Source organism: Chrysemys picta, chromosome 3, assembly GCF_011386835.1.
Source record: "Chrysemys picta bellii isolate R12L10 chromosome 3, ASM1138683v2, whole genome shotgun sequence".
Taxonomy (NCBI): domain Eukaryota; kingdom Metazoa; phylum Chordata; order Testudines; family Emydidae; genus Chrysemys; species Chrysemys picta.
Genome location: NC_088793.1, coordinates 108,783,067 through 108,798,053, shown reverse-complemented (window position 1 = coordinate 108,798,053; position 14,987 = coordinate 108,783,067). Strand labels below are relative to the sequence as shown.

General features: G+C 45.5%; 1 protein-coding gene across 14 annotated transcripts in view; it reads right to left on the bottom strand.

Annotated features, from left to right (window-relative positions):
• Window positions 1-14,987, bottom strand: part of AIG1 (androgen induced 1) — a 192,330-nt gene that overhangs the window by 91,394 nt on the left and 85,949 nt on the right. For 3 of the 14 annotated variants that reach the window (XR_010600114.1, XR_010600109.1, XR_010600110.1), the window contains one exon: window positions 1,574-1,672. The exons of 7 other annotated variants lie outside the window; for them this stretch is intronic. Coding sequence is in view for 2 of the 7 variants with exons in the window: in XM_065590310.1 (XP_065446382.1) it covers window positions 7,672-7,698 (27 nt within the window). In the remaining 5 variants the exon portion in view is untranslated. Of the gene's footprint in view, window positions 1-1,573; window positions 1,673-6,305; window positions 7,699-7,728; window positions 14,944-14,987 lie in introns of those variants that run through there. 4 more of the 14 variants (XR_010600112.1, XM_065590310.1, XR_010600108.1 and 1 more) reach the window with 3 other exon arrangements.

Genomic DNA, 14,987 nt, shown 5'->3' with positions numbered 1-14,987 from the left:
TGAAAAAGGAAACAGGAAGAAAATGAAATGAAATAACCGAGACAGTTTTAAAATGGTAAATATTTCCCTTTTGAAAGTCATATTAGGACTGGTGAAAAGTGCCCGATTAATAGCCCAGGGGAGTGAAGCATCCACAGAATAATAACAATGTGAGCAGTGCTAGTATACAATCTGTCTCAACCATACACTGGAGGGATCACCTCTAGGCCTCAGGTGGTGTAAACTGTCATAGCTCCACTGCAGTCAACGGAGCTCTGACAATTTACAGCAACTGAAGATCTACCAGTCAGTTTTTCCAACAATTTAATTCTTGGCCTCTCTGCTGAGACTGCCAACAGAGTTCCCAGTTAGTTTCCCTATGTCCTGCCCTTCTCCTTTTTAGGCCCAATTCTGTGAAGTGCTTTTCAACATGAATTGAGGATGCTCAGTACCACCCAGAGTTGGGACCATAGTTTTATTGATTAGACTAAAATACTATAGCCAGTTCAAAGCCTGCCCAAACCAGGCCTGAGATTTGATAAGCAGGATTCACTGCCAAGTGTCAACCGTCAGCTCAGTAGAAAGAGTCAACAAATATGTTCTGCTTTGTTCCTTAATATCGTCCATGCCAATGTAAGTTAGGAAGAGACACCTCATTATAAGGAAAAATCCACTCCAGACATTTACCTGGTGTTCTCCCACTACTATTATTAAAATTATTGTCATCAGTAGTGTGAAAGTATGAAATTAAGGTTAGAGAAAATGTTATTTATGCTCAGGAATCTGATCCCACATCTCAAAATTATTTTTCTTGCTGTCCTCATATTTTGTCTTTGGCCTACTGTACATCATATCCTGTATTTGGGTCCAGGAAGGATGAAGGTGATTAAAAGACCTTTTTATTGCTAGTATAAACCCACGCAGACACACACAAACACACACACACAGCCCCAATCAAAACTTTCTTTTACAACCAGAGGGAAACCTTCTGTGATTCCTCAGAAAATATGTTTAATTTTTTATTGAGAAAAGCTGTAGTACTGTTTTGGAGAGAATGCAAATGGAAAATTATTAGACAGATTTGCATGTCAGTCTTTTTTTTTTTTTTTTTTTTTTTAAAGCATAATTCAGAAGATGCCAGGGGGAATTCTGAGGTGTAGGGAACCATCTTCATATTTTTTTGGACTGTCACAAGCGGACAGTCCAAATTCTAGTCCACTGTAATAAAACCAAAGCAAGAGTTCTTCCAGTGACACATACCCTTCTCCCTGTCCAAATTACTACTATATTGGTAGTAAGGATATTTCCTATTTTACAGAAATTGAGAAATCATGTTTAGAATCAAACAGTCCCAGTCTTGCAAGTTGATCCACATTCCCTCTGAATGCAATGCATCTGGGTATCTCACTAAAGTCACTGTACCGTGAATTAGGCTGCAGGATCAGGCCTTTGTAACTACACTAATAGGCTCTTTAATTACTACTTTTTTTAAATTAAAGGTAAATAGATTTGTACACAATACAAATATCTTGAACAAGGGAGGGTTTCAGATATACATAAGGGAACACTGTTGAACTTAGACAATACTACTTACAGTATTCAGTAAAAATCCATACTCTTGTATAAGGTATATCAATGCTTTGTTTTCAATCACTTCAGCCCCCTTGGTCCATTTTTCCAATCACTAGTTTACCTGTTAACATATGTGTTAAGTCTTTCAATTTTTCTTATTCTTGTTAAGCATATTTCTATAGTGAGTTTTAATTTCTGCAACTACAGAAATCAGGTACAGCTACTATGCTCTTATTTTCCTCTTTAGTCTATTTCATTCTGTTAATTTTTAATGCCAAAGTTAATTGATCAGTAAAAACCACAGCAGCTACGTGTGAAAGGAAATGAGGGGTGTTTATAGTTGTGAGAAGTCAGAAAATGGGGGGAAGGGGAGAGGGAAATACCCTCATCACTTATAATTGGATATAGTTGATTAAAAATGACTGTCTCATTCATACCCACAAATGAAACAACTCGAGCTTCCCTGAGGTTCTAAATTTAACAGAAATTGAAAAAACTCCTGCAATTTTTATCTCAAGTTAAATGAAAAATCGAGGTGCTGACATGATACATTTTAGAACAGACCTATTATTCCGAATGAGAAATTAGTTAACAGATTATACAAAACTCTGTAGCTTCTCCATTCCTCCCCAAACCATAGCCCTCCAGCAGGAGTACTACCAATAAATTCCCTCAGAGGCATGGGTTACAAACAACACTCTTGTCCATTGTGAAGAGTGAAATCTGTAACTGGTATTTTAGTTGGGAAATCATCGGCTATTGTCTCAATTCTGCTGGCACAGCAGGTGAAAAATCAGGAGCAGCTGTGCTTCTGGGTCCGAATACTCCCCCAGTAGGACAGTGTGTGCACTACCAGTAACTGCAGGGAGGGCAGGTTTAAATTCTGACTAATGTTCCATGGGAGCCTCCTGGCCAGAGACTCACTGGGAGATTTGATAAATCAATGCATCCTTTGGGTCTCCTGGCCATGCCTCTTCCCTAGTCAGAGGCTATGCGGCTGGCTCCTCGGAGAAGTGGGGTTTGCAGGCTCTTGGCACCACCCCTCCCGATCATCTCCTCCCACCAGATTTTCTGCTGAAAGCAGCCCTAAACTCAAACTGGTTGAAGCCAGCATATCCCAGGGCTAAATTAAGCTCGATGTCTTGCATATGGAGAGTACACAAACAGAAATTAAGGAGTTCATTTTACATAAACAATAGAAAAATACAAAGCAAGAGAATGTACAGGGTGTAGATTTTTGATGTGTCAAGCTTCACCCCCTTCGCATGGTACAGAACAAACTACCCTGTGAAGGACCGGAAAATAAAACAGACGTCACTTCTTTAGAAACACAACTTCTGAGAGAGTAGTATGTCTGTGCACATGGAGAGATATGGGCTAATGTCTATAAATAGTTCCAACGTGGCAGCACTGGAGCAGCAACAGAAGCCAGACTGTGGCAACAGCCGGCTTTGCTATGGAACTTTTAATCTTAATGTCATCTTACTTCTTGTTCTCGGAGATGCACTGAAAATGGGTCTGGCTCATCAAAGCTTTATCATTCTTTTCAACATGGTTTTATCGGGCAATACTAGTAATTTTTCAATGTCATATTTAAATATTGCAATATTTGGTCTTTATTTCAAGCCAATGCAGCAACCTATCAATACCCTGATTTCATTGTAAACACACAAATGTCAAGTAACAGTATTTTAAAATGCAGTTTATATACACATTCAATTAAATGCTGTTAGACATGCAAAGTGTGCTATGTCATGCTATGAAACAGTGTAGAAACAGTATAAAGAAACCTTGTATTGAAAGAAGTCAGATCAAACAATCCCATAGAAACAAAACACTCATCCACGCTCTTTGTGTTCTATTTCTTTGTTATTTTAAATTGATTTACAGTGGTTATGCGTTCAGGATGAATTTCACTCCATCCCACTAAAACAAACAAACCTAAATCCTGAGTATATGGACTTCAGCGTTCTTGTAAAGTTGAATGCATTAATATTTGCAAAACACTGAGATATTCTGAAGTGGAAATATTATTTATTATTCTCTATTAGCTAAACTAGTGTGGAGTTGGAAAATCTGGTGCAGTGAATTATTTGCTTTCCATTAATCTGGAAAAAAATCGGGTGCACCTCACCTATGCTCAGCATACTGGGGTGGGGCGGAGGGTGAGAGGCCAAGGAGCAGAGGGCTTATGTAACTTTATACCACCTTTCCATCCCTCTGGGTGGGGGCAGATGGGCGAGAGTTTGTCCCCTAGCACAAATTAGAGTAACTCTAAGGATGTTGGCAGTAACTGCTCCATAGATTCCAATCTGTTGGCCCAGGACTGCATTCCAGTCACATACCCCAAACCCCAGCGGACCCCTGTGTTGGGCTGAGGTGGGGCAGGAACTGGTGATCCTATCCTGGGATTTCCCAAATCAGCAGAGTCCCCAGCTATCTATTTAAGTCAGTTCTCCCTCCAGTTTGTGCCACCAGACTGGCAGTAAAAGGACTGAGCAGGGAGCTAGATCTGGCTAATTATTTTCATTGAGATTCACCAGTAGTGCAATTTTCAGAGCACTACCTGGATGCAGGAAGCAGAGAGAAAGGGCATTCTGACCACAAGATCAGCTACACCCACCAGCGTAAATCAGAGACTTTTTTTTTTTTAATGTCAAAAGATATTAAGTAGTCTCTTCTTTATTGTGAAACGTTCTAGAGTAATGTAACTTGAAACTTGTAGGATTCTCTTTTCCCTCTGTTATGATACAGCGTTTATGGGATCTATAATATATAGGTGGTATGTTCTGTATATAATCCAGTTTGATATAAACAGCTTTCAGGTTTACTGAGAGATGCTCTTCTTTTCACAGTAATACCCGCTAAGAGGCTGTATTGTATTAGGTTACATGGTAATGGTATTTCCAGAAAAAAATGAATTACACATTAATAAAGCAATGAAAGTATGCAGGTAACCATGGCTACTGTTGTGGACTGAATAACATCTCTTATACAGCTGTTAACATTTGTATTATTGCCAATTAAGCTGCAGAGATCAGATTTGAAAAAGAGCTAGCAAACAGTAATTTCTCATCTGAAGGAAGTAAATGCAGGTGTCTGTATCAGATTGCATTATTTTTTGTCTTCTAAACAGGCACATCCTTCTTTCAACGTTCAAATTAATACTGAGAAGTAATGAAAATATAACCCCTCCATGGCCATCAATTACATAACTTGTGTGTGAGTAACATGTTTCACCCAAGCTACCTCTTTTAAGTTATTTAAATTATATTTCCTTTTCTGATGTCCCACACAAACTAAAGTATCTGTAACTGGACTTCCACAAAGCCTCTTAAAGAGTCTCTTGAATACATGAAAGAGGCTTCTCAGTCCCTTTAAAAATGTGCAACCAAAATGCTAGTGTTTCTGTAACTGATCAGAATATCTGCCCCTTCTACTTGGTGCCCCAACTAAGAGTCCTGGTCACCAAAAGTATTACTTCAAAGGAAGTCTGAAGGCAGCTGGGAAGAAGCAGCAGCAGCACTTTCCCCTTTGACACTGTTTGCATTTCCAAACTGTTTCTTCTTACATCACCTTTCTGGTTTTGAGTCAGATTTTCTCCTCCCATAGCCCAAATAGAGGAGGGAGCATCCCTGCGGAATTTACCCTGGGTAAAAAAAATGTACAAAATTGTGCATTTGGGATATTTTGGAAGTAGCTGCTAAACAAGTTGAAAGAGCATCTAGAGGGTTATGTTAGGAACCCGAGAACAGCTTGCAAGGTGGGCCAGTGCACCTTGAACCAGATTCCAGTAACCACTAAAACAAAGATAATGAAAAATGCCAACTGTAAGCAGGATGAGGAAGAATCTGGAGCAACTGCCCCCACATCTCCCTCCACAAGATTGCATCTCTCCCCCCCCCCCCCGAGACTGTCTCTTTGTCCTCCCAACAGAATTGCCAAAATCTCTCCAAGTTTGAGTCACATATGAATCTCTATCCTATATGAGTTTGTGTTCCATGCCTGCTTTGGAGAGGAAGAAATATCCAGCTCTGCCAGAAACTCCCTGTGCCACCTTATGCAAGTCAATCTCTGTGCCTCAGTTCCCCATCTGTAAAACAGGGATAATAATGCTTCCTTTCTCCCACCCTTAATCTGGTCTGTCCATTTAGATTGTAAGGTCTGTGAAGCAGAGTGTATCAGAGTGTTCGTACAGTGCCCAGCACAATTGGGCTCTGATTTAAGCTGGAGCTTCTGGCTGCTACTCTAATATAAATTAATCAATAGTAATAATAATACTGTTTTAAAACGTGATGCATGACCTTAGAAAGTTTTGGGTGCTTATGACATTCTGGAATGCAATCCAGACCTGTGAGGGGCTGTGTCACCACTTGCCCTGCAACTTGGGGTGCCTCACAATGCTTTGCTGCTGTAGCTCCCAACATGGGCTCCTCACAAATAGCCAAGCAGCATGCAGGTCACACCCTGAGTGTCTGGGTATAGCTACAGCCCTGGTCCAGCAGCTCTGACCCCAGCAGCCTGTTAGCAAACCCAGCCACACACTGGCTTCCAGCAGTCTTGGTCAGTACTTGCAAGCTGACCTCAAAACACCCCCCATCCTGGATTCACCCTCCCCCCCAAATGTATGTTTTGCACTGTCCAGCCCTCTCCTGGATAGTCCAGATATATTAGGTCCATCTCTAAGGAGATCAATATACAACTGTCGGCTACCTTAAATAGTGTTACCCAAACAATTCACAACACTGGATTAATTTTGATTAAAGAATAAAACGCATTTATTTACTCAAAAAGAGAGATTTTAAGTCAGTACCAGTAATGAGGCATTAAAGTCAGAAATGGTTACAAGAAAAATAAAGATCAAATTCTTTCTAAACTTAACAAGCTGGACCTGGTTCAAGCTGAAGTTCCTTACCACACGTTCCCAGTACCACTGCTGACCAAACTCTCAGGCCAGGATCTACTCCCAAAGTCCAATGGCTGTTTCTCTTTGTTTTCTTAGATGAAAAAGAGAGATGGCTAGGAAGAGAACTTGAGGTGTTTTTGCCCCCTCACTCTCATAATCCAGTCCCCCTTTGAGATGCATTTTCTTCTAGGTTACCCCTCAAAGCCAAGTTTATTCAAACAGTAAAGGAGGCAACATGGTGTCTAGTAGCGAAAGCGGTTCCATGCTGTTTCTTCTCACGTCTGTTTGCAAAAATACAGATTTTTCTGGTCTCCTGTCTTCCCTCCCTCGCTGTCTGAGGACCCTGTTTACAACTTATATGTAAACTGAGGTAAACCCACATTCCTTTAAGACCTGCTTGACCAGTTCTGCCTAAGTGGGGCTATGTGGGTTTGAACATGTGCCACCAACATCATTCAGGGGCAATTTATAACTTTACATATATTGCTAAATACATTTCACCATGATATTATTGACCAGAAAGTTATTAGTTTTCAAATGATACCTCACAAGGTATATTTGGTATGAAAATTATTACAATCGTATGTAGGGTGTGAATACAGGGGTGCATTCCATCACAGTGCTGCTACCATGTGCTTTCTGAGGCACACTAGAGGCAGACAGAGAGCAGAGACCAAATAAAAAGACTCAAGAGCTCTGAGGAAATTAGTGATTGTGAATTCAGGGAGGCAGGTAACACAAAATGAAGACTGCTAGACCATAGGGAAAACATAGTTATGCTTCTTTAAGCTTTGCATAGGTAGGGAGAGTCGGAAGAAAAAAACAAACCTCTCTGCAAAGGATGACCCTGCATGATACACTTCACAGGAAATCAAATAAAACCAAAATTATACATGATGGCCTGGAATAAAGTAGAGGGCAAAATTTCAATATACACTGTACTTTAAACATTTCTCACTTCCCTTTTGAGCTTTCTCCTCAGCAATGTACAGGACATATGATTATCAGTTCCATGTTCTGTGGCTCTTCCCAGCTGACTTACCATCATTACTTCTTTATTTCAATGTCTGGTTTCCTCCTCATTGATTCCTTTCGGTCTTGTACTGTAAGCAACTTGCACCTTTATCACCTTTTCTCTTAACTTCTGACACACCCATTTCTTCCTCCATCCCTTTCTCCTCTTCTGCTTCACCTGCAGCTCCTCTGCCTTACATCTACCGAAATGTTTTCAACCTTATTTTCTGATTAAAGAATAGACACATAAATACGCATTTGTACAAATATGTTTTTAAAAAGATTTTCAGCCAACATGAATTATCCATGTTTGCTAATGGAAATCTCAATAAATCTTTGTATTAAAGAAAATTCTCAGTATTACGTTTAAATACAAGAAAATGGCTTACAGAAAATTATGTCATTTTCCAGTTCTTAATTTTATAAAGTGGCTTAAAAATATCTGTTTCTTGTCTAACTAGTTTTATGGAGATACATATTTCACCCTTCCTATAAAATAGTTCATAAAACTTTTCTACACTGCATACTGTATTTGCAGAAGAAGCCACAAAAACATGTTTGGCTGTGACTCAGCAGACTGGAACTCTGCATACAAGGTTTATGAAAAACTGGTAAAGTTCAAGATAACAAGATAAAACTCAAAGTCCTACTAAACAAATTAAATATTTTCGTAGGAAGGGAAGTTAAGGATGTAATTTGCATTTTAGTCCTCCTCAGATAAGGGAGAAAAAATGGTTACTCATCTTCTCGTAACGGTTGTTCTTCCGGGTGCACAGTCATCTGAAAGTTTTTCCCCTAGCAGCACCCATTGGGTCAGGTGTGGAGCCCCCTGACGCCTTCATTGTGTTCAATATATGACCCAGCCGACCCGGCACCACCTCAGTTCCTTCTTGCCGGTTACTCTGACAGAGGTGAAGGTGAGTGGGTTTGCAATGGACATGAGCAACACATGTCTAAGAACAACAGTTACAAGAAGATGAGTAACTGTTTTTTCTTCTTTGAGTGATTGTTCATATAGATTGCAATTAGGTGACTCCCAAGCCTTACCTAGATGGTGGAGTCGGAGTTACGGACTCTCTGATTGGAGCACCGCTCTGCCGGAAGCTGAATCATCTCTGGCATGCCTGATGATGGCGTAATGAGAGGTGAATGTATGTACCAAGGACCAAGTTGCTGCCCTACAGATTTCTTGTATTGAGACCTGGGCCAGGATCACTGCTGATGAGGCCTGGGCCCTTGTGGAGTGTGCTGGTATTTTGGCCAGCTCGTAGCACGTGTGGAAGCATGACGTGATCCAGGAGGCTATTCTTTGAGATGAGACCAGAAGTCCTTTTATCTGGTCTACCACCGCTATGAACAACTGGTTCAACTTCCTGAATGGCTTGGTGTGCTCGATGTAGAAGGCTAGTGCTCGCCGAACATCCAAAGTGCAGCCTCTGCTCACGGCTACTGGCATGGGGCTTACAATAAAAAACAGGCAGGAAAATGTCCTGAGTAGTGTGGAAGTGTGATACAACCTTAAGAAGAAAGGCCAGGTGAGGTCTGAGTTGCACCTTATCCCTGTGGGAAACCGTATAAGGTGCGTCTGAGGTAAGGGCCTTTAACTCAGACACCCTCCTTGCGGATGTAATGGCAACCAGAAAGGCTACCTTCCACGACAGATAGAGAAGGGAGCAAGTTACAAGCAGTTCAAATGGGGCCTCCATTAACCTGGAGAGGACCAGGTTAAGGTCCACACAGGAACAGGCTGTCTGATCTGGGGATATAGCTGTTCCAGACCCTTGAGGAACCGACCAACCATAGGGTTGGCGAAGACGGAGCGTCCAGATGCTCCTGGGTGGAAAGCCAAGATAGCAGTGAGATGTACCTTTATGGAGGACGCTGCCAGGCCTTGCTGTTTCAGGTGCAGAAGGTACTCTAAGATGAGAGATACAGGTGACTGAACAGGGGGTTTACAACGCTGGTCACACCAACAAGTAAATCTTTTCCACTTTGCCAGATATGTGGCTCTAGTGGAAGGCTTCCTGCTGCCGAGAAGGACCTCCGTTACCTGTTCTGAGCACAGAAGCTCCATGAGGTTCAGCCATGAAGCTACCATGCTGTGAGGTGGAGGGACTGCAGGTCGGGGTGATGAAGGCAACCGTGGTCCTGAGTGATCAGGTCGGGGAGAGGAGGCAAAGTGATCAGGGCAACCGCTGACAGCTCCAGGAGTGTGGTGTATCAATGTTGTTGAGGCCACGCTGGTGCCACCAGAATTATCTCTGCCCTGTCCCTGCAGACCTTGAGCAGGACCTTGTGCACAAGAGGTAATGGGGATGGCGTAGAGCAGGCGGCTTCCCTGGGGTAGCAAGAATGCATCTGTGTTTGAGCTTGCGCTGTGTCTCTGGAAGGAGCAGAACATTGGGCACTTTCTGTTGCTCTGGGTGGCAAACAGATCGACTTGGGGAAACACCCACCTCTGGAAGATGGAGTGTATGACATCCAGCCAGATGGACCATTCATGACTGCGGAAGGACCTGCTGAGGTGGTTCGCCAGTGCATTCTGAACTCCTAGTAGATAGGACACTTCCAGGTGAATGGAGTGGGCTATGCAGAACTCCCACAGCCGGAGGGTTTCCCGACATAGGGGAGAGGACCGGGCTCCACCCTGCTTGTTGATGTAAAACATGGCCATGGTGTTGTCCATCAGAACTGCTATGCACTAACCTTGTAGTCAGGCCTGAAAGGTCTGGCATGCTAATTGCACTGCCCTCAGCAACTTGATATTGATATGGAGGGCAAGTTAATCCTGCAACCAAGGGCCGTGCATTTGGAGGTCTCCCAAATGTGCTCCCTATCCCATAGCTGACACATCCGTTACCATGGACAAGGAGGGCTGAGGACTGTTGAAGGGGACTCCTTCACACACTGACTGAGGGTTGAGCCACCACTGAAAGGACTCAAGCACCTGCCCTGACACTGTGACCACTGAATTCAGGCTGTTGCATCCCAGGCGATAGGCCGAAGCAAGCCATGCCTGTAGAGGCCTGAGCCTCAGTCTGGCATGCCGAGTTATGTAAGTGCAGGCTGCCATATGACCGAGGAGACTCAGGCATCCCCTTGCAGTGGTGGTCGGGTATTGCCTGAGGCCCTGAATGATGTCCATCATGGCCTGGAATCGGGACCCTGGGAAAAACGCTCTTGCCTGAACCGAGTTCAACACCACCCCGATGAACTCTATTCTTTGGATCGGTAACAAGGTTGACTTGTTCCAGTTGAGGAGGAGACCCAGTCTCCCGAATGTGGATCTGACCAATTGGACTTGAGACTCCACCTGCCCCGGTGCAGCCCCTGAGCAGCCAGTCGTCGAGGTTGGGGTATACCTGCACCTGCCTTCAGAGGAGAAAAGCGGCTACGACCAACATGCACTTGGTGAACACTCGGTGGGCTGTTGAGAGGCCAAATGGAAGGACTGTAATTTCTAATGTTTGTGGTCGACCACAAACCGTAGGAATCATCTGTGTGCAGGCCAAATAGCTATGTGAAAGTACACGTCTTTCATGTCGAGGGCGGCATACCAGTCTCCCGGATCCAGAGGAGGGATACCATACGGAACTTCAACTTTACCCTGAACTTGTTGAGTTCTTGCAGGTCTAGAATGGGTCTGAGACCCCCTTTAGCTTTGGGGATTAGGAAATAGCAGGAATAGAATCCCTTGCCCCTGAGGTACCTCCTCCACCGCTCCCATTGCGAGGAGCGCCCACACCTCCTGGATAAGGAGTTGCTTGTGAGAAGGGTCCCTGAAGAGGAACGGGGAAGGGGGGTGAGAGGGAGGGAAAGAGCAGAATTGGAGAGAATATCCTACTTCTACCATATGGAGAACCCAGTGGTCTGAAGTTATTTGGGACCAAGCACGGTAGAAGTGGGACAGATGATTCAAGAATCTGGAATTGTGGCTGGTTCGCCATCCTCGGGCGAACCTTCAAAAGGCCTGCTTTGAACCTGACGATGGTTTAATAGGGCCCTGGCCCTGCCGGGTTCGGGGGGGTGGGAAGACTTGCATCTGCCATTCCTGCCCATTCTCCTATAAAAGTCCTGCCTTGGCCAAGAAGAATAGGAACACTGCTGCTGAGGCTTGACATGTTTACGTTGGGTTGCCGGGGTGTGCATACCCAAGGATTTCACGGTAACCCTTGAGTCTTTTAGCCTATGCAGCCGAGAGTCAGTCTGCTCCATCAAAAGGCAGGTCCTGCATGGTCTGTTGAACCTTGGCGATCACGGCGATACCGAAGGACAAGGTGCGCGACGCTGAGTCCACAGCACCCAGTGAGGCCTGTAAAGAGGTCCGTGCCACCATCTTGCCCTCCTCCACTATTGCTCCAAACTCCTCGCTGGACTCAGTTGGCACCATCTCCTTAAACTTGATCATCGAGTTCCAGAAGTTGAAGCTGTATCTACTCAGAATTGCCTGCTGGTTGGCGATCCTGAGTTGTAACCCCCCCGTGGAATACACTTTGTGCCCAAATAAATCTAGGCGCTTGGCGTCCTTGGACTTAGGCACTGGGGCTTGTTATCCCTGCCTCTCCTTTTCATTCACTGCAGCCACCACCAATGAGCAAGGCTGTGGGTGTGTGAAGAGGTATTCGTACCCCTTAGATGGTACGAAATACTTCCTTTCCACACCCTTCGCGATGGGAGGGATGGAGGCCGCGGTCTGCCAAATGGTCTTAGCATTGACATGTATAGCCTTGATGAGGGATAGAGCCACCCATGATGGGCCTTCCGGGGCCAGGATGTCGACCATCGGGTCCTCTGATTCTATCACCTCCTCGGCCTGCATTTCACGCCACCCTGTGAAGGAGGTCCTGGTGGGCACGGCTGTCTATGGGGGGTGGTCCAGAGACGGAGGTGCCTGCAACCGCCTCATCCAGGGAGGAGGATTATGAGGCTAATGGGGGAATAGAGTCCTCCTGACACTCTTGGTCTCCAGGGGCCTCCTGTCCCGCCTCTTTGTCGGGGCCATCCACACCTGGATCAGGCTCAGGAGCTGGGGTTGGTTCCAGGGGAGGTAGTGTGACCGGTACCTCCTCGGCACCCCTAGGGGTGGGGCAACTAGCTGATGCCTCTGGTACCTGTGGTTCAGATGCTGCCAAACGGGAACCTTTGGATTGGGTGCCCTGGACCTGGTGGTACACCCACAGGGTCCAAAATGGGCACTGCGCTGGTCTCTGCCATTGCGCAGGCCATGGTCCTTCCCCCACCTTAGGCCTTCCACAGCCTGACTGGTGCCAGCCCTGCTCTGAGTATCTAGACTCCGTCTCGGAGTCCGAAGACAGGGAGTAGGACCGCGAAGGCCAGGGCAGTGCCGAGCAGAGCTGGACTGGGGAGCTGTGCTGAGATCGGGGCCTGTGCGGGGACGCTGACCGGTGCCGGGATAATCAGTGCTGGGAACGGGACCTGCTACACGATGGGATCGCTGTGATGATTGGCATCGTGACCTGAAGCGGTGTCGCGAGTCTAACTGGTGCCGCAAGTGTGACCAGTGCTGCGGGTGTGAGTGGTGCCAGGACTCCACCGGCAGTGCTGAGGGATGAAGCATTGCTGGTTTGTCTCAAGACATTGCCACACGTTGTGGTACCGGAGGCTTGGCTCGAAGGACCGGGGACTGCGGTGCCCTCATGGCAATGAGGTTCCTCGTGGTCTCAAAGGTGTTCAGGGTGGATGGCAATTCCACCTCCTCAATGACCTGGTTTGGGAAGTCCAACAGCACTGGACTCGATGGTCCCCCTTGCAGGGCCAAAGTTGACATTGCCGGCTCCAAAGTCTTTGGCCCTGGGTGCTCCTCTCTGGGATGCACCCCATCGGCCGGCTCCAAAGGGGTGGGTCTCGGAGTCGGAGATCCACTCCTTCTCTGCTTCCGCCACTTCTGCGTTGGGGAATGGGACTGGTGCCAGGTCGATCCTGCCGGTTTCGATGTCACCGCAGGTCTCTCCCTGAGTCCTTCTGCGGTGCCACTTCTACCACTGCCGCTGGGGTGCTGCGCACCGATGAGCTTGATGCCGGGTCTTGCTGTGCTGATGTAGGTTGCGGTCTAAGTGCTGCCTCCATAAGGAACTGCTTGAAGTGAAAGTCTCACTCCTTTTTTGTTCTGGGGAAAAACCCTTTACAAATGCTCCACTTGTCCGCTTGGTGTGCTTCCCCCAGACACTTTAAGCAAGCGTCATGGAGGTCGCCCATTGGCATGGGCTTGCTGCAGGACGTGCAGGGTTCGAATCCTTCGGACTTTGGCATACCCCGAGTCTCAACAAGGAACGCAGTCGGGGTGAAGGGGAAGACACCCCCCCCCACTCCCAACAGCTATCTGCTATAACAACCGAAAACACTAAAACTAAACTTAACGAGGCTAGGAATAACTGTAAACAAAACTAAACTGAAAACTAGGGAAAACAAGGAGAACTTGCAAAGCAAGTCACCGTGGTTCCAACAACCATCACTGGTGGTAAGAAGGAACTGAGGCGCCGCCGGGTTGGCAGGGTCATATATTGAGCGCCATGAAGGTGTCACTCCAGGGGGCTCCACAGTCGATCTCACGGGTGCTGCTAGGGGAAAAACTTTCCGATGATAGTGCACACAGCGCGCGCACACCTAATTGGAATCGAAATGAGCAATCACCCAAAGAAGAACTCCCCTTCTGCACTCAGTCTAGCTTGGTGCCATAGTGCCCATGGACCAGGTCAATCTGAAGCATTTAATAAGATACTGGCAATGCTAAGCTTAATATAAAATCCATGGATAATTTTATCATTTTAAACATAGGTCATGTATACCCTTCAGGAGACTGGATCACACCATTAGTTCATCAGTTCTGATATCCTGCCACAATCAGTGACCAATATTTGACACACATTACAAAAATAGCAATATTTTTGACTTTTATCTTAGGTTTCATCGGAGGGTGTTACAGACATTAATTAAGACTCACAGCACCCGTTATGTAGGTCTGACAGTATTATTATCTCCATTTCACAGGCAGGCAAGTTAAGGCAAAAAATGTTTAACGGTTTGATCCTGCAAAATGCTGAGCATTCTCAATTCCCACTGACTTCAATGGGAGTTCAGGGCGCTCAGCACCTAGCAGGTTCCAGCCCAATAAGACTTTTCCAAGTTCACCCTGTAATTCAGTGGCAGAGTCAAGAATAGATCCCAGGCCTCCTGGAGCTCAGTCCTGTCCTTTAATAGCTACATCATGCTTTTTCAGACTTGGGAGCAGAGTGAAAATAAAAGAACACAATAATGCTCTCAGACAGTTGTGCTATGCTGTACGTGGGTATGGGCATTTGCTTCCTTCCCTGCAGAAAGGAGTCTTGCAGGGAGCCTTTGTGCTGTTGGAGGGGATGGATTTGAAAGAGATTTTGCACCACCACCATTCAATTCTTCTCCCTTCTCTAGTCAGGCTGTATCATTGCTCCCTCACACTAGCTGGGCTGCTAGCTCTGTGGATTTAAAAAATATTAATTAAACTCATTGCATCATTTGT